The 27,908-nt window shown below is 42.7% G+C and overlaps 2 protein-coding genes across 4 annotated transcripts in view; both read right to left on the bottom strand.

The window, feature by feature from the left end:
* Window positions 1–238: 238 nt before the first annotated feature.
* On the bottom strand, window positions 239–26,404 carry LOC311126639 (metal regulatory transcription factor 1-like). The gene is made up of 11 exons (XM_084158543.1): window positions 26,282–26,404; window positions 23,374–23,910; window positions 12,712–12,950; window positions 8,398–8,529; window positions 7,731–7,804; window positions 7,298–7,413; window positions 6,816–6,893; window positions 6,495–6,601; window positions 5,729–6,407; window positions 5,557–5,623; window positions 239–4,662 (listed from the first exon to the last, which is right to left on the bottom strand). The coding sequence occupies exons 2-11, from the start codon at window positions 23,842–23,844 to the stop codon at window positions 4,157–4,159; spliced, it is 2,469 nt and encodes an 822-aa protein (XP_084014669.1). The 5' UTR covers window positions 23,845–23,910; window positions 26,282–26,404; the 3' UTR covers window positions 239–4,156.
* Window positions 26,405–26,569: 165 nt separating this feature from the next.
* Window positions 26,570–27,908, bottom strand: part of LOC311126003 (type II inositol 1,4,5-trisphosphate 5-phosphatase-like) — a 28,373-nt gene continuing 27,034 nt past the window's right edge. For all 3 annotated transcript variants that reach the window (XM_084158465.1, XM_084158466.1, XM_084158467.1), the window contains 2 exons: window positions 27,780–27,891; window positions 26,570–27,151 (listed from right to left, as the gene is read on the bottom strand). In XM_084158465.1, coding sequence (XP_084014591.1) covers window positions 27,042–27,151; window positions 27,780–27,891 — 222 coding nt within the window. In that variant the 3' untranslated portion in view covers window positions 26,570–27,041. The remainder of the gene's footprint in view (window positions 27,152–27,779; window positions 27,892–27,908) is intronic.

Raw genomic sequence — 27,908 nt, 5'->3', positions numbered from 1 at the left:
TCTGGCAAAGGTAGAACCAGCACTTTCAATTCTAACAGTTGGTCTAAATAGTTAAATTGGGTTAACAAATCAGGTCCAAATTTGTATTACCCTTACAGATAAACATAGTTAATTGAGATGACTTGAGTAAAAACAGCACATACAGTATGAGACCAAGAAAAATGACTGTTTTTCACCCAAAACTTTTAAGATGCAGTGTACAACATTTGACCCAAATAATTCTTACAACAGAATCATATTGATTTTACAAGTAATTTTTACCCCAAGCAAATCCAGTTAGTTTTTAACTAGGTAACTCACATTGGAGACAACAGGTAAATGTAAAAATAAGACTCATGATTCAATATTCATTGGAAAGCAATGGGAAAAAAAGACGAACATTTCAATGCCCAGGTTCACAGACCCACCTCAAACATGATCAATCACATGTAATATTTTGGACCTTCACATAAAATGGATGATTATGGTGATCAAAATAGGATGCCCAGTTGGTCATACCGCTAAGTTGAATACTGAAAGACTTTTGTGAGCAAAAATGGTTACATACATGGAGCTTCGCAAATGAAAAAGTTGAGCCTTCAAATTTGACACTAGCAAACCTGAATATTGATTTAACAGAATTATTTGGACCAAGACATTGATGTGAAAGGTTGGTCATGATTTTTGTTGCATTTTGTACTTGAAGGAATACTGCAGTCAAATCATAACATAGATATTTTCTTTAAAAAGGTACGCATGGAATTGGAAGTGAACATGTTGAGGGCAGTAAGAGGGTGGGTCAGGGTTCATACTTACAATACATCAAGTTATTGACCAGAATTGTCAGGGGGGATACCTATACTGAACAAAAATATAAACGCAACATGTAAAGTTTTGGTCCCATGTTTCATGAAAATAAATAAAATTAAAGATCCCAGAAATTGTACATGCACTCAAAGCTTCTCTCAAATTTTGTGCACAAATTTGTTTACATCCCTGTTAGTGAGCATTTCTCCTTTGCCAAGATAATCCATACACCTGACAGGTGTGGCATGTCAAGAAGCTGATTAAACAGAATGCTCATTACACAGGTGCACCTTGTGCTGGGGACAATAAAAGGCCACTAAGATGTACAGTTGTCACATAACACAATGCCACAGATGTCTCAAGTTTTGAGGGAGCGTGCAATTGGCATGATGACTGCAGAAATGTCCACCAGAGCTGTTGCCAGAGAATTGAATGTTCATTTCTCTACCATAAGCCACCTCCGTTGTTTTAGAGAATTTGGCAGTAAGTCCAACCGCAGACTACGTGTAACCGCGCCAGCCCAGGACCTCCACATCCGGCTTCTTTACCTGCGGGAACGTCAGAGACCAGCCACACGGACAGCTGATGAAACTGAGGAGTATTTCTGTCTGTAATAAAGCCCTTTTGTTGGGGAAAACTCATTCTGATTGGCTGCGCTCCTGCCCAGTCATGTGAAATCCATAGATTAGGGCCTAATGAATTTATTTCAATTGACTGATTTCTTTATATGAACTGTAACTCAGTAAAATCTGACATTTTTACATTTATATTTTTGTTCAGTAGAAATATCAATAGGAAACAAATGATTTAACATTTGATAATTCACATTTTAAATTCTAGTGGAACCAATTTTAAGTGCTAACTACATAAATTAATATTACAGGTTATCAAGTTTTGGTATCGGTTAATTCTCAAAACAGGAAAAGGGCAAAGCCAATGTTAGTGTTTACACATTTCTCCTATTCAGGTTAGCCAGACAAAGATGTCCTGCATACTGTGTTATCCTATGATACATGACACCTAGGTTGGATCTCAGTCCCTCTTTCCATGCTCAATGGCTAAATAATAAAACATGATAGCTGCTGTCAATCAATGCCTGTGAAGTAGCAATTAAAATGATGTAATTACAATGACTACAACATTGATGTAGTGATCTGTAAAATGCAGTATTAAGTTGTCTACAATATAGTACCACAAAAACAAAAAAGAGAAACAATTTCAGTCTACAGTATTTTTCTGCAGTAGCACATCTTCACATTCACGGAAAAAAAAGTACAAATAAATTGGAGATCATTTTACACGTGATTTGTTGGCACAATTCTGTTAAACCGTCAAACAAAAAATTATGTTTTTCTTTTCAATGTCATTTTGTCCACTTGTAGACAGCTGCTAAAAGGCATTGAACAAGACTAGATGAACAGGAGGAAGTAGTCAAGCAGCATGTCCAATCAAGCTATAGGCAAAGATTGACAAAGCAAGGAGCCAGCTCAGTAAGCCACAGCAAGTGAGATATCCTGTAGTAAGGCAAGGTTGCTCTACACAAGATATTAGGGCATAATGCCTTCTCTCCAATTTAGTCTTTTTTTGTAATCATTGCATTATGTCCCATGTGAAACAATATCGTCTTATACTCTAAGAAAGTTACATACGCTTGCATTTGAAAATAAATACTATGTTGACTGCACAGACACCAATGGCCCTAAAACTAACCATTATAAGGCTTCATTTGAAACTCTTCTGCATAAGATGTGTGAGCATCTGCATGTGGGCAGAATGCAGAGACAAAGGGCAGAGCAGGGGCTATTGTCTTTAGTCTCCAAGGTTCAAGTCTACATATTCAAAATGATATACAAAACAAATACATTCTAAAACAATCTGAAGGAATAAGTGTTCATATATTTAAATGTTCTGTATTTACACCATCATCAACACCCTTCGGAAACCCCTTCTGACAGCAGTGGTATTCAAATAGTGTCATAGTAATAACGCAGATAACTAGTCATATTAGACAGTGCACAAAGAGGGGAGAGTGCAGCCGAAAAAGGGGGCTCCTACAATCGATGTGCATCTGGGCAGTTGACTGCTAAAATGTCTAAATGGATAATCTCTTATCAAATAAAGGAACATCTCAAGATGTATAAATTAGATATGCCATGATGCATCCCTGAGTGGGTCGTAATTAATAGAGGAACACTGTTGTGAGCAATTATTTTCATAATTGATTCATTATTTCATTGTGAAGAGGTTTTGCAGACCAAAAAGACCATTCAGGACCTTTTTTGACAACCTCCATGTACAATTAATTGCAATACGGTGCAAGGTTGAAACAGCTTTCTGAAACTTGGATTGAGAGGGGCTCCATAAAACAAAAATCAGTAACAACAGGAGGGGGACTAAAAAAGAAACCTTGGATGAAAAGTGGAATAAATTAACAATTGCAATGATTACAATGATGATGATTAAGCTGCGACTTGATGACAGTCTAATGGCAGAGATTTAGCATTTTTTCTCCAATAAATATATATATTTCTTTACAAATTAAATATGAATATTAAGTTATGGGCAATTTATTTCTAATGTATTGACTTATAAATTATATTTAAAAGACAAGCAAATTGTGTCACAGGTTTTTTAGTTTTTTTTAAAATTAGTAAATATATCTGTAAAGAAATTGACAAAAACTAACAAACAAAGCGAGACGAAAGACAAAAATAATCTGGACTACACTAGCTAATTTAGGTAAAACACTGGAAATTACTCTTCACATTATGGCATTAGCAGGACATTGCTTTTAAGGGAATGGCAAAACTGCAACGCTAATTCCTTGTAGGAAATATAGTTGATGAAATTCCAATTCACTTCACATGCAGTGCATTCTGGTCAATCACTTACCAACTAATCGTATTAGTTACAGTTAGGAACTATTGTACAGTACATGGATATAGACAACAATGTTTTGTTTTGCTGCTCTCAGGAATCAGCTTCACGCCATATTAGAAGCACACAATAGTTCCTAGGGCCTTTCAAATGATCAGTGCTTAGGATATTGTCTTGTTTGATGGAGAGCCAGCCAATTAAGAACACTTTTATAGACTGGCTTTGCCAAAATAAGCCCCCTCATGAAGTTTCACTTAAAATACTTGAAAGGCGGACACGTAGTGGGTAAATAGGCAAGTGCGGCTGCGTCCTGATTCTACATCCTTCTCCCAAAGTGTGCATTTGCACACTCCCTTTAATGAATTTAACAATGGTAGAAACTCCCTCTGCCCAACGCTTACACCAACTCAATGCTTTTAAATCCATGACTGGGAGTGTGCAAGTGCACACTTAAAGAGAAGGGTGGAGAACAGGGACGAAGCCTGAGTGTCCACTATGGGTTGGTGGTGCTGCTAGCGCCAGCCATAGTGAAGTCGTCACTGCTGGCCACCAGTAGCAGAGCCTCGATGTTGGCTGTGCTCTCGGGGCTCTGCAGGGACAGGAAGTCCGACACGTCCATGGTGGCCAAACCATCCGTGATAGGAGGGGGGTTGGTGGTGGCCTTAGCCACCCCTGGGGGGAACGTCTGTACGGAGGCTGAGGGGGAGAGGCTACCTGGTCCTAGTACCGCTCCTGTTTGGGGACGAGGAGGGGGCTCGTTCACTTCCGAGGTGGGCGGTGGGAGGCAGCACAAGGGGGGAGAGGGCGCCGGGGGGAGTACGGGAGCGGGGGGAGGTGGAGGAGCGGGGGGCTGTTGTTGCGGTGCTGCTGAGGCGTTGCTGCTCTTGTTGGAGCTCTTGTCTTTAGCAGAGTCCCTGCAGGCACACTGGCACTGGCAGGACTCCTCCTGTTTGATGATGATGACGGGCAGGCTGAGGCCGATCTGCTGGACAGAGTTGCCTGTAACACATTACAAACAAAGGGTTGTATTTCATTAGGCACGAAACAGAAGAAAATGGTCCAAAACAGAGTGAACTCTCCAATAAGAAAAGCCTGTTTTCATTTTCTTTTGTGCAACGCTTTGAAACACAACATACCCTAAAGAACACAAACCAGAGCTACAGTATGACTACAGACCAAGACAGCTGTCCAATAATGACATCCAATCCTTTGTAATTCAAATTACAATCAAATGTCACTAGGGGACATCAAATGAAATTGTGCCATGTAAATGCATTCAGATTGGATGAATTTTCTACATGACTGACGAGTTTGTGCTTTTTAAATATCCTGATTCATTCAACATTGGTAGGCTACCCCACATGAAAAAATACTACAGTTTACTATAGAATACTACAGTACTTATTATAGAATTCTATAGTATACTGTAGAATAATATCCTACACCCTGTAGTATCCCTTGACCATGTACAGTACTTACTATAGAATTTTGTAGTGTATGGTAAAACACTATAGTAAACAGTAGTTTGCAAAAACACTAGTCTTTAACTATAGCAAAACTACTGTATGTGCCCGTTCCCCTCCCCCATATCCCAATTTGTGCCACCCATAAGTGAGAAACCTACATATAGTGTTCCCTTCAGGTTTTAGAAAAGAGCAGAAGCTCTGAACTATCTGTTCAGACCCCAGTCCTACCTATCTACAGGTTATGGACAATTTGCTATTTTAGTATTTGTCCAGTAGGTTTCCTCTATGTAAATACTACAGTATACTAGTCATGTCCACAAAAAAAAAGCACTACAATAATAGTATACTGTAGTATTTTTTCATGTGGGTCAGTGCAGCATTATTGCTATCAATAATCACACTGGTAAAAGCAGGGGACAAATCTCACCTGAATTTCCTCCCACTGGTATGGCTGTGGTAAAGAAGACCTTTTCCACTTTTGGACCTCCGTGTGGCTGGAAACAAACAAGATTGACAGCATTGATGTCCACACAAATTCATCACCAGCCAACCAAACTATCAATTAAATGTTAACCGGCATGTCAAACCGGCACTCTTACCGCTTGCTCTGGGTTCTGTTGGCTGTTGGCGGCGGTGTTAAGGATCCACTGCAGGTTCTGGTCGGACATGACGATGCTGGGCTGCAGCAGGCTCTGGGTGTGGCTGTGGCTTGGGGCGATGGTGGGGGCAGAGGCTGGGGGCGCCAGGCCAGGGTTGGTGTTGCTGGCCAAAGGCACGGTGTGAGCGTGAGCCACGGCTGGCAGCGGCACAGTCTCTGTGGCAGCGACTACAGCGCCCAGAGCCGCGTTGGAGAGGGCTGGGCCTGGCACCACTACTGGCGCAGCAGAGGGCACTGTTGGAGCGGTCTGGGCGGGCAGTGCCCCGTAGTGCATGGGTGCGGTGGTGGGGGCTGGAGCCAGGGCAGGCACGTCTGTCGTCCGCAGGGCAGTGGGTAAGGGTACGAAGGTGGCGGGGGGCTGGGCGGAGCTGACTGCAGTAACATTACTAATGGGGGCAGGAGGTGCTGGAGTCTGGGAAGAGGGGGATTGGCTAAGAGGGAGCTGGGAGGAAGCCTCCAGGACAGTGGTGGTGGTGGTGTGGGAGTGAGGGTGAGAGTGTGGGTGGGAGTGGGAACAGGAGGATGAGGAGAAAGGGACGAGGGAGAATGAGAAGGAGATGGGGGTGGATCCATCGCCCATGGTGGACTGGCCAGTCTCCTGGCCAAAGGCTTCAACAAGGCTCTCTGAAAAAATACGAAGAGCAAAAGTTAGCATGAAAAGGCACTGAAATCAACCCGAGTTACAGTTTATGGATTGTGATGGGTACTTGCCGTGAGGATGGGCATCGTCTTGACTAACACTGTTTTCCGGACTCTGGAACATGAGCTCGAAGATCCTCACGGGGGTAACACTGCTCAAGTCCAAGTTCTGAGACTGTAACATAGAGGTAACAAAGCATTAAGATGATAGTACATGTCTGTCTTACAATGCATCTTTATTCTTTATTGATCCTTTATACAGAAACAAAATACATGTGGTAGTTTTTGCTGTCATAGTACCCCACCACAACATAAATGTTCATACATGGACAAAAGCAGAAGGACCTATATAGTCAAATAAGGGCTGATGAAATAAAGCACACTCTCACATTGTGGATGTTTTCTCGGAGCTCCGAGTCAGTCGAGATGAGGCTCAAGTCACTGAGGCACAGTGAATGATTTGCATCCTGTAATTAGAGAGGAATAGGCCCAAATGACATTTTCCTTTCTAGAGCAAAAGCCATCTGAAGTAAAAAAAAAGATGCATAAGGATAGAATGTAATATGTTAGATCATAAAACCAATCAAAACAGACTATACTGATAGCAGGCGTAATGTTCTAGGTACAAATAAATGAGTTTACCCCTGAAAGGAAAACCCTGACCTTCTTAAAATGACTTCACAGGCAAATCCATGTTAATAATACACTCTGTTCAGACACTTTTATCCAACAGTGAGTGCATACTTTTTCTAATTGGTGGCCCCAGCGGGAATCGAACCCACAGCTATGGGTTGCTAGCGCCATGCTCTTACCAAAAATGAGTCACACATGACCTGTCTGAAATAGATGCTTTGATTTATGTATGTCCCACCTCGGACAGGGGGTGGGTGAGGGGGTCCCCATGGCCCCTGACGTGACTCTTCAAACTGTACTGGCTGCTGAATGCTTTCTCACAGCCGTCGCTGGGACAGTTGAAGGGCTTCTCCCCTGAGGGAACGAAGGAAGGATGGATTGGTGGTGGGGGGGGGGAGAGAGAAGGGAGGAAGAGAGAGGGTCACCTTCACTGTATGCCAAAGGAAATTACTATTTGGTCTGCATGACAAACAGTTTCCAATCGAACAGTTATGTTAAATCAAACACTATAATTTCCTAATATAAAATATTGTAAAATGTTAAAATGGAGATATTAAGCACTAGTCTGTGTCTCTGAGGTATGGAATGTGGATGAATGATTGGTTGACTGTCATTCTGAGATTTGACTGACAATGTATTTTCCAAACAGAAGTAGCCTAAGTAAAGCGAACCTGTGTGTGTCCGTACGTGCGTCTTTAGGTGATGGCTGGCAGCAAACGCCTTGCCGCAACCATCATGGTCACACCTAGAGGGAAGATCACACAAATGATCTGTCAATGTAACCAAACAGCAGTAGAGAAAAATGCATAAATTAGAAAAGCTGGTGCATAGAAATTAGAAAGAATTGGTGCACCACAAAGCACAGTCATGCCCCTCACTGTTCTTCCAATACAAACCCCTATATCTCACAAATCGTTCTTCCAATACAAACCCATATATCTCACAAATCAGTACAGATGAACAATATAATCCCCTCAATGTACATTTGTCCCACTCAATTAGGCTACATTTGTTTATATGCATAGAAAATCTAATACCAATAAAAGGGCATCCTCATCCAAACATGAGGAGATAATGTCCTTGCTTTATATCCAAGGCAGCGGTCTTTCTAATAATAATAATAATAATATAATATGCCATTTAGCAGACGCTTTTATCCAAAGCGACTTACAGTCATGCGTGCATACATTTTTTTTGTGTATGGGTGGTCCCGGGGATCGAACCCACTACCCTGGCGTTACAAGCGCCGTGCTCTACCAGCTGAGCTACAGAGGACTGTGGTTTATGTTTCTCCCTTTGTGAAACATAAACCACAGTGGTGCGTGTCGGAGAACTCACCGGAATGGTTTCTCCCCGGTATGAGTGCGAATGTGCTTTCTCAGGTCACTGAGCGTGGTAAAGTACTTTGTGCATCCCTCCGATTCACAGTTGAACGTCTTCCCCGTGTGCAGTCTCTGGTGTGCTTTCAGTCTGCCGAGAGGAGATAATCACATTTCATCAACCAAGGGGAAGATTTAAAGGAGTTACGTGTAACGTTTGGGGGATACATTTGATTTCCTTTTTGAAGAATACGGCTTAGAAATGATTATTACTGCTTTCTAACCATGTCGTAATCCCCCAAAAAGTTGCATGGACGTGAAGTAGTCTACTGTTGTTTATGTTTTCAACCTCAGCGAATGAGAGCCAATCGTGAAGCAGGAAGCAGTGGGCCGGACCGGCTAGTTACAGTATAAAAACAAAAACGTAAGGGTTAAGCAGTGTTTGAAGAATGATGCACTCCTCTCGTGGAATTCTATTCCTTTACTGTAAATATATAGGTAAAAAAATATATATGTGACTACCTCATGAAGCTGGTTGAAAGAATGCCAAGAGTGTGCAAAGCTGTCATAAAGGGAAAGGGTGGCCATTTGAAGATAATATATTTTGATTCATTTAACACTTTTTTGGTTACTACATGATTCCATGTGTTATTTCATAGTTTTGATTTCTTCTCTATTATTCTACAATGTAAAAAAAAATTTAAATAAAGAAAAACCCTTGAATGAGTAGGTGTGTTCAAACTTTCGACTGGTAGTGTGTGTATATATAAACTCAGCAAAAAAAGAAACGTCCCTTTTTCAGGACCCTGTCTTTCAAAGATAATTCGTAAAAATCCAACTAACTTCACAGATCTTCATTGTAAAGGGTTTAAACACTGTTTCACATGCTTGTTCAATGAACCATAAACAATTAATGAACATGCACCTGTGGAACGGTCATTAAGACACTAACAGCTTACAGATGGTAGACAATTAAGGTCACAGTTATGAAAACTTAGGACACTAAAGAGGCCTTTCTACTGACTCTGAAAAACACCAAAGGAAAGATGCCCAGGGTCCCTGCTCATCTGCGTGAACGTGCCTTAGGCATGCTGCAAGGAGGCATGAGGACTACAGATGTGGCCAGGGCAATAAATTGCAATGTCCGTACTGTGAGACGCCTAAGACAGTGCTACAGGGAGACAGGACGGACAGCTGATCGTCCTCGCAGTGGCAGACCCCGTGTAACAACACCTGCACAGGATCGGTACATCCGAACATCACACCTGCGGGACAGGTACAGGATGGCAACAACAACTGCCCGAGTTACACCAGGAACGCACAATCCCTCCATCAGTGCTCAGACTGTCCGCAATAGGCTGAGAGAGGCTGGACTGAGGGCTTGTAGGCCTGTTGGAAGGCAGGTCCTCACCAGACATCACCGGCAACAACGTCGCCTATGGGCACAAACCCACCGTCGCTGGACCAGACAGGACTGGCAAAAAGTGCTCTTCACTGAAGAGTCGCGGTTTTGTCTCACCAGGGGTGATGGTCGGATTCGAGTTTATCGTCGAAGGAATGAGCGTTACACCGAGTCCTGTACTCTGGAGGGGGATCGATTTGGAGGTGGAGGGTCCGTCATGGTCTGGGGCAGTGTATCACAGCATCATTGGACTGAGCTTGTTGTCATTGCAGGCAATCTCAACGCTGTGCGTTACAGGGAAGACATCCTCCTCCCTCATGTGGTACCCTTCCTGCAGGCTCATCCTGACATGACCCTCCAGCATGACAATGCCACCAGCCATACTGCTCGTTCTGTGCGTGATTTCCTGCAAGACAGGAATGTCAACTGTATATATATATATATATAAATAATTGATATTTAATGCTAAGCCTACTTCCTAGTGGACATTTTAATAAGAGCAAAAATATTGAGCTGCTGAAAATGTTCTCACCGTCTTGAATTAAATAAACATTCAAAAAACATTAGCACACATTACAACACAGCAGACTGTTAATGTGCAAACACTTGGGCCTAGAAGATTAGGTAGCACACCAAGAGAAAGAGCCCAAATCGGGAAAGAATTTAACCTAATCTTGCTTTAAACTTTAAGGACACAATCCAGGGTCATGTTGATTAGGGCAAGCAATGGAAAACCAAAATCAGCAATTCTTATTGGACTAGGTAGTCCTTCCCTATTTCAGTCTGTTTTCTTCTGTTTGGTGCCTAATGAACAGGACCTTAGCCTTGATCTAGTAGACATGTAGTGCCACTGTTTCCCTTATAGGAGGGGACAGGGCAGCATGGTTCTGATAAGAGCAAAGTCATGTGATTAGGGTGAAACAACACAGCATGGCATTGGCTTGGCCGTGCTGATAAATGGACCCTGACAGGGGAGTCGATGGTGGCACGCTTCCACCATCTCCCGTCTCTGTGGCCTTCAGTTCAATGTCACAACACTGGAGACACTGGCTGACGAACCTACTACTGGCCTGGCTGAGGGCATCCATAATGCCTTTATTGGGTGCTAAGCCAAATAAGCTAAATGCAGCAGAACTCAACAGTCAAATTAGAAAACAAATTGGGAGATAATCTATAAACAAAGTCCATATCAAATCAGGCTAGATCACCCAACAATGCATAAAAAGGCACTGCTCAGTACTTGGGAGAAAAAACACAACTTCAATACTACCAATATTAGACCACAATGAACTGACAGAATGCTTGGGCCTACAGAGAGTCCGTGCTGTAGATAAGAGAAGCAAGCACATCCTCTTTTTTGATACATCCTTTTTTATGCAGGCTCAGACTGAATGAAGAAACTAGGCCTAGGACTGGCACAATTACCATATAACTGCGTAACTGACGGTTAAGGAAAATGAAATAACTGTCCCAGCTGGGTTTTTTTTTGGAACGAACCGCTGACTGAAGAAGGGAAAAGTTTGGCTATTAGAACAGACATAGATTTAATCTGAACCAATCATAGACGTCTATGTTTGGTTCAGATTTTGTCTGGTCTAGACCAGCCTTGATTTGGCCCAAACATAGACGTCTATAAATGACTTATTTTCTACTTTCATTCAGAACCAAAAACTTGCCTGATTTCAACATCCAGAAAATACATATTTTCAACATCTGTAAAATAAGTATTTTCATCATACTTTAAAACATACGGGAAATACCTTTTCACCTTTCATTCAGAACCTAAATTGACCGCAACTTCAACGTCATTTCGCTTACTGGGACTATGATGAGATGCCCTGGTCTGATACCAAATCATGTGACAGGACTCAAGTGTACCCATTACCACGGTAACCTCCCACCTTTAAAGGGGCAGCTGAACATTTTGTCTCTGATATTTTGGTTAAAAGACTGGTCACAAAATGTTTTTGTTGTTGCAATATACCACATTACTTCTAATACATTTCTTGTTTAAGAAACATAAAAAAGCATGGTCATCTGTTGTTTTGTGTTTTTTTTTTTATGGTAAAAAATTGAGTGGTTGTGGATGGTGGACCAAATAGTTAATTTTAGGCCCTAGGTGTAGGTTAGGTAGTCACTTTACTATTCAACTTTTTTATCTTTGTATCTATTATCTTAGTTATTATCTATTTTATATGTCATCTATTACCCGTTATCTTTCATCTATTATCTATCCACCTTTAGTATAGGCCTACATATACAGGTAACTGTATAATAAAAATTAAGGAAACACTTGAGTAAATGAGGGATACAAAGTATATTGAAAGCAAGTGCTTCCACACGGGTGTGGTTCCTGAGTTAATTAACATCCCATCATGCTTAGGGTCATGTATAAAAATGCCCAGTTGCCCATTATTTTGGCTACCATGACTAGAATAAGAGATCTCAGTAACTTTAAAAGCGGGGTTTCAAAGCAGCATAGGGGGTTTAAAGGGTGTGTGTCTCTGTCACCAGATTTCAACCCAATTGAACACTTATGGGAGATTCTGGAGCGGCGCCTGAGACAGAATTTTCCACCACCATCAACAAAACACCAAATGACGGAATTTCTTGTGGAAGAATGGTGTGATGGAATTTCTTGTTGAAGAATGGTGTGATGGAATTTCTTGTTGTAGAATGGTGTGATGGAATTTCTTGTTGTAGAATGGTGTTGTATCCCTCCGATAGAGTTTGACACTTGTAGAATCTATGCCAACGTACATTGAAGCTGTTATTGTGGCTGGTGGTGGCCCAACGCCCTATTAAGACACTTTATGTTGGTGTTTCCTTTATTTTGTCAGTTACCTGTAGATAGATAGTCATCCGATTAGTCAGCATGTCTGGGAATATTTCGACACGCAGCTAGGAAGTTTTGTGTTAGTCGAGCCTCACCTGTACAGAGTGTTGAAGGCCTTCTCACAGCCCTGCACGTCGCACTCAAAGGGCTTCTCCTTGGTGTGAACGCGCACGTGGATCTTCAGGCTGTAGGAGGTGAGGAAGGCCTTGCCGCAGCCCAACTGGTTGCACACAAACGTGTACTCGCCCCGGTGGGTCTTCTGGTGCGTGCGTAGGTTGCCCGCCGTGCTGTAGGTCCGTGTGCAGCCCTCAAACATGCACTGGTACCTCTTCACCTGAGTGACAGACAAGAAGATAATTACTTTTTCTTAATTAATCTTTCCTTGATTCTTTGTGACCTCTCTCCTCGCCTCTCGAAAGACTTTGGATAATAAGGTCAGAGGGGAGGGACCTTGGACCTTCTCCTCCTCCAATACGGTTGAGAAGGAGGCAATAGGAAAACAAAATGGGGTATGATTGCACAGGCAACAATGACACGGCTAGATGTATATTGCAATATGGAGAAGTGATTCTGTCTCATTTCTGATAATAGGATGTGGAGAAAAAAAATTGAAAATTGACTCAGTCCAGGCTGATTCCTGCTATCTAGAGGCTTAGGTAAAAGCCAGCAATCAAAGTAATGGTCCTTAGATAACTAGCTGTTTAAACAGTATTTTATATGAGAGAGCAGGGAAGATGAATGGCTTAATATAAGGAACCTTTCCCATTCCAATGGTCGCATAGACAACCACCGCACTGACTCACAGTGAACCTGAACCCAGGGCTTGAACCCAGTGACTCAGCCACCCGTCAGCGCATGAGCGGGTAAGCACACATGTCACCAGTGACTCGACCCCCTCATCCATTTCCATCCGACTGATTCTGCTGTGCACTGTGTTTCAACTCAGCAGTCTCCGCATTCAGCGGCCGTGGCAGTCAGTCAGTCTTATGGCTCTGTTCTGTTCTCACACAAAAGGCCCCGGGGAGAGAATAAAGCTGGATCCTCTCCCCTCCTCCGTATACCCATAGAACACACACATTGTCATAACACAAAGCCTTCCCATCCAAGCTTTATTGTCACCCCCCCAACAAAACAAATCTATATTCAGAGCTCGCGTTATATGCCATAACTTAATGCCTTGATCCTCTTGTAGACTGGGGGTAAAAAAAAGTATATACATTTCAAGAGAAAGTCAACCAGCCCTGACCGCGTTCAAATGACACTCTTTTCCCTTAATAAATAGTCAGCAACGGCGTACATCCCCTTATGTAACCCCTGGATGGCCACATTGCACACAGAGGCCTTACTAGACACAACAGCCTGTCCAATCCAAGTTATTTTTAGAGCTAGCGGTCCTCTATTATTTCTCCAAAAGCATGGATTCCAGCCATGACAACTGGTGTCCGCTAGCAGTCTCCGCATGAGACTACAAATTACTGGAACCTAACAGAGACGCAGCGGGAGATAGCCAAGACAACTGTTGGCCTATGTTTAAGGAGGAGATAGAAGGAGAACCCCCAGCCGGAGGTCATATTCATCAGGGACCAAACTGAAGAAAACTGACTGAAATAGGGAGGGACTACCTGAAGTTGTCCGTTGCAAATCGTTATGCTACATTGTGCACTAACGAATACGACCCAGCATAACCCGTCCCTTGGGGATACGAGACTGGTTGTGCTATTCATTCAAATGTCAATGTCATGTGCACAAGTACAGTGAAATGCCTTTCTTGCAAGCTCTAAACCCAACAATGCAGTAATCAATATCAACGTAGTAAAAATAACATAAGATAGAGCAAAAACACACGAGAAATAGAAATAAGAACACGAGAAAGTAAGTAAACTGTATATATTTACAACGTGCAGAGACACTGTAGTGATAGAGGTAGATATGCATAGGGGTAAGGTGACTAGGAATCAGGACATGCAGTGCATTCAGAAATGATTCAGACCCCTTGACTTTTTCCACATTTTGTTACGTTACAGCCTTATTCTAAAATTGATTAAATTATTTATTTTCCTCATCAATCTACACACAATACCACATAATGACAAAGTTAAAACAGGTTTTTAGAAATGTTTGCAAATGTATTACTAATAAAAAACATATCTTTTTTACAAAAGTATTCAGACCCTTTGCTATGAGACTCAAAATTGAGCTCAGGTGCATCCTGTTTCCATTGACCATCCTTGAGATGTTTCTACAAATTGATTGGAGTCCACCTGTGGAAAATTCAATTGATTGGATATGTTTTGGAAAGGCACACACCGGTCTATATAAAGGTCCCACAGTTGACAGTGCATGTCAGAGCAAAAACCAAGCCATGAGGTCGAAGGAATTGTCCGTAGAGCTCTGAGAAAGGATTGTGTCGAGGCACAGATCTGGGGAAGGGTACCAAAAAATGTCTGCAGCATTGAAGATCCCCAAGAACACAGTGGCCTCCATCATTCTTAAATGGAAGAAGTTTGGAACCACCAAGACTCTTCCTTGAGCTGGCCGCCTGGCCAAACTGAACAATCGGGGGAGAAGGGCCTTGGTCAGGGAGGTGACCAAGAACCTAATGGTCACTCTGACAGAGCTCCAGAGTTCCTCTGTGGAGATGGGAGAACTTTCCAGAAGGACAACCATCTCCGCAGCAGTCCACCAATCAGGCCTTTATGTTAGAGCGGCCAGACAGAAGCCACTCCTCAGTCAAATGCACGACAGCCCACTTGGAGTTTGCCAAAAGGCACCTAAAGGATTCCCAGAACATGAGAAACAAGATTCGAGGCTGTAATCCATGCCAAAGGTGCTTCAACAAAGTACTGAGTAAAGGGTCTGAATACTTACGTAAATGTGATATTTCAAAATTATAAAAACCTGTTTTTTCTTTGTCATTGATGAGGGAAAAACACTTATTTAATCAATTTTAGAATAAGGCTGTAAAGTAAAAAAAAAAAAATCAAGAAGTCAAGGGGTCTGAATACTTTTCGAATGCACTGTCTGATAAACAGAGTAGTCAGCGTATATGATGAATGTGTGCGTGTGTGTAGGGTCAGTTTAAATGTGTGTGCATGTTGTGTGTGCATGTTATGTGTGCATGAGCAAATGAAGTGAGTGTGTGAGTGTGTGTGTTGGGGTGTCAGCAGTGGCGGCTCCTGAAAAAATTCTCAGGAGGGGCAATTTTTCTGATGATTTAGGTGACCTACACACATTTAAAAAAAGATATGTCCAGCAACAACATGAAGACAGGGGCAGCATATAAGTCAATACCAGAAGCATTTATTGACTGATCTCAAAAGTGTTGGCTTACCAGGGTTGGTGGAGCCCTCAGTTTCATCTTTGCCTCGCAAAGCTAACTCAAACACTCCGCAAAACTTCACACACTGGATTAGCCGGCTGAGGATGTGGCGGTTCTTGCTAATGTCGTAGTAAATATATTTGTTATAGTGAATATGGAATATGATATGTTGAGTAAAATGTTGTGCTAAGATCTATTTAGGTCAGGAGCTGGTTATAAGTTCTGTTCCTATCCAATAACAATGGACAAAAGGGTCCTATCTTGTCAGCCTTGTCAGCAGGTGGCCAAGGACAACACCCACGCCATAGGCCTCTCAGTTCTTCCAACTCACGAGTTCTTGCTCTGAGGACACACACACACACAAACACACACACACACACATCATCACTGTTAAACACACACACACACACATCATCACTGTTAAACACACACACACACACAAAAATCCCCTCTCTTAGGCTGAACATTTGAAGACAGAGAACCCGACTCAGAGCCAATGCAACAGTGACAGTAGCCTGGAGGTGACCTCGCCCAACTCATCAGGACCAATCAGAAGATCAGAACTACTAGATTGAACCTACTTCATTTATGCATAAAATGTCTGCACACAATGTTTCGGGGCTCTCTTCAGATAATAATAATAATAATAATAATATGCCATTTAGCAGACGCTTTTATCCAAAGCGACTTACAGTCATGCGTGCATACATTTTTGTGTATGGGTGGTCCCGGGGATCGAACCCACTACCTTGGCGTTACAAGCACCATGCTCTACCAGCTGAGCTACAGAAAGTGGATACTCATGGATGCGCATTGCAATTGTAAAATGTCAACACAATTGGAGACACCACGTCATTTTTGGAGACATGTTATTGACAGTAAACTATTGTAGATGCGACTGCTAACTAACTAAAACATTTTAGCTGGCTAGCTAATCATCTTAGCTAAATGTGGGGCAAACAATTCAGTTATTTACCGTTAATTTGAGGGATTGGGGTGAAAGAAATCGAGTTACATAGTGATACTTTACGATATACTGTATTGACAATATCGCAATATTTTAGCGCTAGTTGGCTGTACCTGCACCAAAACACCATTATTGTTCCTTCATAGCTTGTTCTCAATCTTTTCACATTGGGAGCCAATTTGTTTTCAGCACTTTTATTTCCATGACTGATCAAAACTCGTTCTCATGGCTTTCTGATCCCTCTGCAACAGACATATGGTGCGCAATAAAATCACAGTATCGAATCGCAATACGTATAGAATCATGAGACTCGCAATGCTGATGCATATATCTTATCGTGAGGTTCCTGGCAATTCCCAGCCCAAGTTCATTTTTAAGAGTTTGACGAACGGGTCCGTGAACGCGATTCCAGATATATTTACCTCTGAATAAACTGCCTTTATTACACCATATCCACATCCAGTAAACTTGTGATTATCAACACTAACCTCATCGTTGTGGCGGCGGACAGCTAGCCTGTATCCCTCGTCATCCAGTTGAGTGAGTGGCAATGTCTTTTTTCGTTCGTACCAATTTTTGGAAAATCCTCGGGTGTAGGACTTTCCGCCTTTAGTAGAAACCTGTTGAATTATTAAATTTGGTCTGGGAGGTCCTAATTGTTTCGTTGCCAATTTATCTTCATTTGTTCGCCGACAAAAAGGAAATTCTTTCAAAGACACAACCGAGTTGCACTGAAGCCTAGCCATGTTGATAGTAGTAGTGAATTGATTGACGCTGCTACCCTCTCTTTTCTTAGTTACGTTCATGTGACGAAAGCGCGTAAGTGCAAGCCCACAGACACCCATTGAGATTGTATTGAAGGCTCTGAAATTTGAAAAAAATAGATTTTACATGGGAGTCTATGACAGAAGTTCTGGGCGATTTTCAATCTGACTGAAATCGCCCCAAAAGGGGGTGGAGCCATTTGAAGCACGACTTTAGCCTGATTCGACATTTAGTGGCAGTGTGGCACTGTGGCAGATCAGACGTATAGATTACAACACTGATAAGTACTGTTGCCGTGATATAATTGATTAGAAAAAAAATCCCTTCCTTTTCCCGTTTGGCAGTGCGTCGCCCATATCGCCCTATTGAACAGGCCGTCCCTGGGTGTCAGTGTGCGTGAGTGTGTAGGGTCCTGTGAATGTGCATAAAGAAGGCGCAAAAAATTAAAATCCTTTCTAACTGGAGAGAGGTGGAAAGGAAGTAAAGAGATGAATGAACATGAACGCAGTGAGGAGCCTGGCTGCAGTGCTGCTACAGTGGATTAGCTGTACTGTGTTGTTATTCAACTCCCACAGCTTCACGACTGACTCCCCCATTTCTACAGCATCACTTCCATCACAGAGGGTAACTAGATTGGCATGCCATCGCCTCCCACATGCACAACGGGGAAAGAGCACTCCAGTTGTAGGCTACATAGAGAATGTCTAATGCAACTAGATGCTGCTAAGCGTACCAAAATAGTATGTAAGAATGTGGCAAAGCCTACTGAAATGCAATGCTATGGACTGCTTTGTGTTGCAGAGACATTTAGAACACCTAGGCTAGAGAAACATTGAAATTAACATCTGCAATGTTTGACAAAAGTCAAAAGGAAAGAAGGAGGAAACATTGTGGAGAAGCACCATGAACGGATGCCAAATGAGTTGGGAGAGGAACAATCATTTGGGGTGATTGCATCTTTGGCTCAGAGTCTGTAGATGAGATTTCATAAATCCAATTGTAAGTAAAATGCATTTTCTCTCCCTCAATGACATCATGCAAGTAGCTAGGCTAGGAGGGGGAGGAGTGGACTGGATGGGCTCCAGCAGAGCACTTTACCACAAAGACGGCACAAGGACCCTAGTGGCACTGGCCAAGTGGCCAACATGGTGACAAAGGAACACTGGTAACAAACAGGAACTTTGTTGCATTGAGGGTGCAATATTTGGCCGGGCCTCACCATGATTGGCTAGGAGTAGTGTTGAATGGAACACTGGTGTGACCCTGAGCTAGCCTGTTGTTACGGTGCTGCTTTGCATTTTAGGAAGAAATAGCCTAGAGGTGCAACCCTCCAACAAGCTCCATTGTACAGTGCTCTTTTGCAGACCAGCGTGCCTTACACAATTTTTTAATATTTTTTTTATTTCACCTTTATTTAACCAGGTAAGCCAGTTGAGAACAGGTTCTCATTTACAACTGCGACCTGGCCAAGATAAAGCAAAGTAGTGCAATATAAACAACACAGAGTTACATATGGGGTAAAAAACATAAAGTCAGAAATACAACAGAAAATATATATACAGTGTGTGCAAATGTAGCAAGTTATGGAGGTAAGGCAATAAATAGGCTATAGTGCAGAATAATTACAATAGTATTAACACTGGAATGCTAGATGTGCAAGAGATTATGTGCAAATAGAGATACTGGGGTGCAAAAGAGCAAAATAAATAACAATATAGGGATGAGGTAGTTGGGTGGGCTAATTTCAGATGGGTTGTGTACAGGTGCAGTGATCGGTAAGGTGCTCTGACAACTGATGCTTAAAGTTATTGAGGGAGATAAGAGTCTCCAGCTTCAGAGATTTTTGCAATTCGTTCCAGTCATTGGCAGCAGAGAACTGGAAGGAATGGCGGCCAAAGGAGGTGTTGGCTTTGGGAATGACCAGTGAGATATACCTGCTGGAGCGCAGACTACGGGTGGGTGCTGCTATGGTGACCAATGAGCTAAGATAAGGCGGGGATTTGCCTAGCAGTGATTTATAGATGGCCTGGAGCCAGTGGGTTTGACGACGAACATGTAGTGAGGACCAGCCAACAAGAGCGTACAGGTCACAGTGGTGGGTAGTGTATGGGGCTTTGGAGACAAAACGGATGGCACTGTGATAGACTACATCCAATTTGCTGAGTAGAGTGTTGGAGGCTATTTTGTAAATGACATCGCCAAAGTCAAGGATCGGTAGGATAGTCAGTTTTACAAGGGCATGTTTGGCAGCATGAGTGAAGGAGGCTTTGTTGCGAAATAGGAAGCCGATTCTAGATTTAACTTTGGATTGAAGATTCTTTATGTGAGTCTGGAAGTTGAGTTTACAGTCTAACCAGACACCTAGGTATTTGTAGTTGTCCACATACTCTAGGTCAGACCCGTCGAGAGTGGTGATTCTAGTCGGGTGGGCGGGTGCCAGCAGCGTTCGATTGAAAAGCATGCATTTAGTTTTACTAGTGTTTAAGAGCAGTTGAAGGCTACTGAAGGATTGTTGTATGGCATTGAAGCTCGTTTGGAGGTTTGTTAACACAGTGTCCAATGAAGGGCCAGATGTATACAAAATGGTGTCGTCTGCGTAGAGGTGGATCTGAGAGTCACCAGCAGCAAGAGCGACATCATTGATATACACGGAGAAAAGTGTCGGCCCAAGAATTGAACCCTGTGGCACCCCCATAGAGACTGCCATAGGTCCAGACAACAGGCCCTCCGATTTGACACACTGAACTCTATCTGAGAAGTAGTTGGTGAACCAGGCGAGGCAGTCATTTGAGAAACCAAGGCTATTTAGTCTGCCAATAAGAATGCGGTGGTTGACAGAGTCGAAAGCCTTGGCCAGGTCGATGAAGACGGCTGCACAGTACTGTCTATTATCAATCGCGGTTATAATATCGTTTAGGACCTTGAGCGTGGCTGAAGTGCACCCGTGACCAGCTCGGAAACCGGATTGCATAGCGGAGAAGGTACGGTGGTATTCGAAATGGTCGATGATCTGTTTGTTAACTTGGCTTTCGAATACTTTCGAAAGGCAGGGCAGGATGGATATAGGTCTGTAGCAGTTTGGATCTAGAGTGTCACCCCCTTTGAAGAGGGGGATGACCGCGGCAGCTTTCCAATCTCTGGGGATCTCAGACGTTATGAAAGAGAGGTTGAACAGACTAGTAATAGGGGTTGCGACAATTTCTGCGGCTAGTTTTAGAAAGAAAGGGTCCAGATTGTCTAGCCCAGCTGATTTGTAGGGGTCCAGATTTTGCAGCGCTTTCAAAACATCAGCTGTCTGAATTTGTGTGAAGGAGAAGCGGGGGGGGCATGGGCAAGTTGCAGCAGAGGGTGCAGAGTTGGTGGCCGGGTTAGTGGTAGCCAGATGGAAAGCATGGCCAGCTGTAGCAAAATGCTTGTTGAAATTCTCGATTATTGTAGATTTATCGGTGGTGATAGTGTTTCCTAGCCTCAGTGCAGTGGGCAGCTGGGAGGAAGTGCTCTTATTCTCCATGGACTTTACAGTGTCCCAAAACTTTTTGGAGTTAGTGCTACAGGATGCAAATTTCTGTTTGAAAAAGTTAGCCTTTGCTTTCCTGACTGCTTGTGTATATTGGTTCCTAACTTCCCTGAAAAGTTGCATATCGCGGGGGCTATTTGATGCTAATGCTGTACGCCACAGGATGTTTTTGTGCTGGTCAAGGGCAGTCAAGTCTGAGGAGAACCAGGGGCTATATCGGTTCTTAGTTCTGTATTTTTTGAATGGGGCATGTTTATTTAAGATTGAGAGGAAATTACTTTTAAGGAACAACCAGGCATCCTCTACTGACGGAATGAGATCTATATCCATCCAGGATACCTGGGCCAGGTCAATTAGGAAGGCCTCCTCGCTAAAGTGTTTTAGGGAGCGTTTGACAGTGATGAGGGGTGGTCGTTTGACCGCGGACCCGTTACGGACGCAGGCAATAAGGCAGTGATCGCTGAGATCCTGGTTGAAGACAGCTGAGGTGTATTTAGAGGGTATGTTAGTCAGGATGATATCTATGAGGGTACCCATGTTTACGGATTTAGGGTTGTACCTGGTAGGTTCGTTGATAATTTGCGTGAGGTTGAGGGCATCTAGCTTGGATTGTAGGATGGCTGGGGTATTAAGCATATCCCAATTTAGGTCACCAAGCAGTACAAACTCTGAGGATAAATGGGGGGCAATCAATTCACATATGGTGTCCAGGGCACAGCTGGGGGCTGAGGGGGGTCTGTAGCAAGCGGCAACAGTGAGAGACTTATTTCTGGAAAGGTGGATTTTTAGAAGTAGAAGCTCAAACTGTTTGGGCACAGACCTGGATAGTATGATAGAGCTCTGCAGGCTATCTCTACAGTAGATTGCAACTCCACCCCCTTTGGCAGTTCTATCTAGACGGAAAATGTTATAGTTGGGGATGGAAATTTCAGAATTTTTGGTGGCCTTCCTGAGCCAGGATTCAGACACTGCTAGAACATCAGGGTTGGCAGAGTGTGCTAACGCAGTGAATAACTCAAACTTAGGAAGTAGACTTCTGATATTTATGTGCAAGAAACCAAGACTTTTGCGATTACAGAAGTCATCAAATGATAGCGCCTGGGGAGTAGGAGTGATACTGAGGGCTGCAGGGCCTGGGTTAGCCTCTACATCACCAGAGGAACAGAGGAGGACTAGAATAAGGATACGGCTAAAGGCTTTAAGAACTGGTCTTCTAGTGCGTTGGGTACATAGAATAAAGGGGGCAGATTTCCGGGTGTTATAGAAAAGATTCAGGGCATTATGTACAGACAAGGATATGGAAGGATATGAGTAAAGTGGAGGTAAACCTAAGCGTTGGGTAACAATGAAAGAGATAGCATCGCTGGAGGCATCAATTGAGTCGGTCTCCGCGTGTATAGGGGGAGGGGCAAAGGAGCTATCTAAGGCAGGTTTAGCTAGGCTGGGGGGTCTACAGTGATATAGTACAATTAGAAATAACCGAAACAACAATAAACTAACCATGTTTCGGCTGAGGCTAAACATAAACAGGATGTAGTACCGTAAAAAGGAACAGTCCAGCAGATATCAGCTGTATAGCTGAGTTATCATAAGGTCCGGTGGTGAAGCACTAGTGAGTAAGAGGCCACGGCTAGCGTGTGCTAGCGGGCCAGGGCTAGCAGATGGATGGAATCTTCGTGGTTAACAATGATTAAGAGCTAGGCGTAAAGTCTGCAGCCACTAGACCTGCCATCATAAAGTACAACACAAACAATGACACTGCACAAGCTGAGTCATTTACTATGTGTGCTGTGCTGTACACAGGGAAGGAGGGGTTAAACATTTATCATATAAAACCATGTGAAAGCAGAAAGGCCTTGCGGAGAACCTAGCTCGCTAGGCAAATCAAAGCATTTCATTCATCCGGGAAAAAATTATCTCCCTGCTCATGCCTCACGTTGCTCCCTTTCAACACGGGTTCTCTATTATTTTTACTTACCACAACACACTAGGCTAATTGCGTGTTGAGATCAAGTACATTTAAGTCAGGCGGCGCAAAATCCCTGATCTACAAACCACCATGCATTCCAAATGACTACTCATTCTGCGCCTCGCCTTGCTCAAACGGATCCCCTCAAACACGCTGTATGACCTCCATACAGTGTCACATAATGCATTATAGTGGTGAGGGGGCATGTAAGCAAACATACCTCTCTTTGCTTGGTCTCCGGACACTCCGAGTGCAGGGTGAGGGTGGCCCCCTCGATGTTGCGCGGCATGGCCATGGACCCCGGGTTGATGATGAACTGGATCTGGTCGGGCGAGATGGTGTGATGCACGTATCCCTGCGACATGCCATCCTGGTCGCCCATGAAGGTCATAGAGCCCTCCTCCTCATCCTCCTCGTCTAGGTCCCCGTCGACCAGGAAGGCGCCCCCGTCGTCATCCCCCACGCAGTGTCTATGGTCCTCCTCTCCCTCCTCATCCAGCCGGATTGGGTCCTGCTCGATGAGCACCGTAGTGCGGTCGTAGACACGGGAGCCCGAGGGTGGCGACATCAGGTCGTCGTCGTAGTGCGCCATCTTGTCTTCATCGTTGTCCTCTTTGTCATCGCGCTCGAGGCGGTCCACCTCCACCTGGAAAAACATGGAGGCCTCCGTGCGAGGGCCACGCTCGCTCATAGTCCCGGCTGGGCTGGCCGCCTCTGGCTGGTGAGTGTGCGCAGAGGACGGCGTGCTCACTTGTTCCTGCACAGAGGAGGATAGACAGGAAAGTGTGAGGGTGGTGGCTTTGAGGAGTCGTGCTGTGCCCCTTCAAAGTCAAAGTGTTCATTTCAAAGTGTTCATTGAATTTCAAAACAATTCTGTTTACATAAACAATCTATCTGCTTGCTACATCTAGAGCCATTGAAGTAAACAATATAACAAATTATGATTCCTTGAAATTAAAGTAGCTAGGGCCTAGCTTCAGTCAGTGACCTGGGCTAACCCTGTAGCTATTCGGCCTAAAGGGAAAGGCCTACGTGACTCCCAAGCAAATACTGTAAACAGTAAATTTGAGGGGGGAAACAAAAAACAAAAAGGCTTTGACACTTGAGGCTAATATTTCCACATACCAAGAGCAGAATATAGATACTTGGAAAGTTATTTGGTGGAGTATTGCAAAGGTAGGTAAGTGGGACAATGCAGAGCAGCTATTTTTAAGCCAATGACAAGCGTGGAACACTTGTTCTAGAAGCAAACACCTGGCTATATTGAGGATGCAGCTAGAGAGGATAACTGAACAGTTCTCTGGCAGTGCCAGTTAAAAACCACCAAATCTATAGCCTAAAGTGGTATAGTGTAGGCTACTCGTCATCTTCAAACATGCCATGCATAGCGCCATAACAACCATTCATCTAAAAGGTGGACAGTTATACCTATTCCCTAACGCTGGAGTTAATTGATAAAACCCATCTATTCTCTACGATGCATTGGCATAAGGTCTAGATGTAGCTATAAATGGACTTAGGCTAATTCAGACAAATTCCATGAGTATGACAGTTACATGGGTAGATTTGAGCCCTTTCCTTTAAGCAGCCAGCTCAACTGCAGAAGGCTACTCACTCGATGGAGAAAAATGTGTCAGAGTGGCTTACAAATAGCAAATAAATCCAATAACACCCGAATGGACCTCTATACCTGGACCTCTATACCAGGCGGTGTCAGAGGAAGGCCCTAAAAATTGTCAAAGACTCCAGCCACCCAGGTCATAGACTGTTCTCTCTCCTACAGCATGGGAAGCTGTACCGATGCACAAAGTCTGTAACCAACAGGACCCTGAACAGCTTCTACCCCCAAGCCATAAGACTGCTAAATACTGTAGTTAGTCTGGTTAACTATTTAACTATCTGCATTGACCCTTTTTACACTAACTTTGACTCATAACATACGTTGCTGATACAGTTTATGATCTATCATGTTGCCTAGTCACTTTATCCCTACCTATATGTACATATCTTCCTCAATTACCTCGCACATCGACTCGGTACTCGTAACCCGTGTATATAGCCAAGTTATCGTTACTCATTGTGTATTTATTCCTCGTGTTATTATTTTTCTATTCTTTCTTTTTTTCCCCTTCTTCTCTGCATTGTTGGGAAGGATCGTAAATAAGCATTTCACCGTTAGTCTACCTGTTGTTTACAAAGCATGTGACAAATAACATTTGATTTGGTTTGATTTGAATGGTGTAGAATGGTCTGCATCTCGCTGAATGTTCCTAGGCACTAACCATCTGGCCAGCACAGTGGTGCCAGCCAAAGTTGACTTATTATGGAAAATAAGCATTACCTTAGCTAGGATTACAAAGATATTTACAAACACTTTCAGGAGACAAGTTAAAAGATGGCATGTCACACTCATCTGTGATTTCGCCTTTTGACTAAAGGCTCCATACAGCGCCACCACATCACTAGTAGCTAGCTAGCTCGGGCATTTGTGAATAGTTGTAATTATCTGGCTGGGTAGCTAGGTCGGTGGGCAGCTAACTTTAGCGTTGCAAGGACAACCAACTTCCAACCTATAACGTTCGTAATAACTAGGTAACGTTAGCTAAATAAAACAGCCAGCTAGTAATAGTTAGCTAGGTTAGTTGACTTCGATCGACATGACAGTTTAAATAACAGCAACTAGCTAGCTAATATGCAAACGGAAATGTCTCGCTAGTTAAACACTTTTACATAGCATGTTAGCTAGAAGGAAAACATGACAGCTAGTTTTGACAATGCAACGCGATTTCGCTAACGTAACGTAATGTCTACCTAGCTAACATTAATCAACAACGTTTCAGACTAGCTATAATACAAATGAACAAGTTCATGATAAGCAGCTTTACCAAGCATGCAGCGTAAAACAACAAGCGGGGTATTTTATGCTTAGATATAACGTTACTAGCTAACTAGTTAGGCAACGACAACGTTAGTTAACGCTAGCAAAAAATCTGGGAACTAACGTAGTGCTAGCTAGCCAGCTAACGTTAGCTTGACTGGCTGTCTGTCAAAAAATCTCTCGTCGAAGCAGAACTTTTACTTGGTCAATTTACAGGGCTCCGCTAGAAACATATATAGAAAACATTTACCGGTGCAGAGAAATTGCAGACTTGGTTTATGTTTCGGGTTGCTTAGCACTTTCTTCCCATCGCCTCCCTAGTGGTACCATGATTAAATATAAACGTCATATTTCAGCCTCCCCCTTGTGTTGTATTCTGGGAAATATACCCCTCCCATGTACACTAGTACCCCTATAAATGAAATCGAAACCACTGAAATGAAATATACAATTTAGAATAATGCTACTAAAGCAATTATTTGATCTGTAATTCCCAATCAGTACTAACAGCCAAATGACCACATCGGATAGCCCAAAGACAAATGTGACAGTGGGTTTATTAAATTCCAAACAAACATTTTCCATTTGCTTGCTAAATGGGAAAGAAATATGAAATAATAGCCAAACCACAACTGTTTGAAATACTTTCATATATAAAAGAACAAACCACTGTTTTGCCTTCACAAAACACCACAACAAATTATTTTTTCTTTAAATAAACTGGTAAATATACATATATTAAAAACAGTCAGTTTACTACAGCTGCTCAGTGATATAATAAAAGCTGTGCATCAACAGCTTACAGGTTAAACATTGAAAAACATAGTTGATTTTAAATCAAAGGAGAGTAGGCCTTATCAATTTGACTGACTGTGTGCCTATACAAAGAACCATCTATATGAATAGGAACATATTACATGTTTTACAAATACTGAGTTGTACATTTAAACTACAATAGTGTCTAAAATAGTTTGCAGCATGTAGGACATGGCAGGAGCACCCTCTTCTATTCAGGAGAGGTCCTGGACCAGGAAATGCTCAAAGAACTCTCGGGTCTTCCTCTTCTCTGCAAGGTCCTGCTTCGTGGGTGACCTCAGTAGCAAGGCAGCAAAAATGGTGGCTGTGAGGGATGACACAGGGCACAATGTCAACAACATAATAATTACTAACTGGCACTTGATGTAAGATGAAATAGTTTTGCTTTTTTATTTTGTATCATAAAATATTAAATTAAAAAGGAGAATACACTGAAAAAGGAACCAAATCCAGAATCTGACCCAGCATTATTACAGCTAATATCGTAGCTATAGCTAGTATTGCATTACTAGGCTATAGTTTTAACTAAGTAAATAAATGATAACTGATTGCCCTAAGGTGAAAAAGGAAAAAACATATGCACAGTATCACAGTACAGAAAGACTACTATGGCCTTTTTGGAATATAAAATCCAAACAAGCTAGCATAACCATTTGCATGCAGTGGAATAATCAGGCATTTCATCGCAACAGTTTTTTTATTGTTTCATTGCATATTGTGACACATATGGAAACCAACAAATATGAAACCTTGTTATGGCTTCTGATCTTAAACTTGCACTGCTCGACTTTGTAAACATTGAACCTCTTGGGTACTGGTCAAGAAGATCATGAAGTTTCATTTTAACTCTTTCAAAACACAAATTCACTCAATTGTTTGTGTGTTTGATAAGAATGCTAAATGTGTTACACAATTTTTCCATTTCACCTTACCTAAAATGTTGACATCCAGGCTATTGTGTGTAGAATGCTTCAACAACTCGCGGAGAAAAGCCGCTATATAGTTAAACACGTTTTTATGGCACTGAGGTAACGAGGATACAACCTGAGGATAAAGAAAAA

This window comes from Coregonus lavaretus (genome assembly GCF_964263955.1).
Source record: "Coregonus lavaretus genome assembly, chromosome: 3".
NCBI lineage: Eukaryota > Metazoa > Chordata > Actinopteri > Salmoniformes > Salmonidae > Coregonus > Coregonus lavaretus.
The sequence above is the reverse complement of the archived record's forward strand: the minus strand, read 5'-3'. Positions and strand labels throughout refer to the sequence as shown.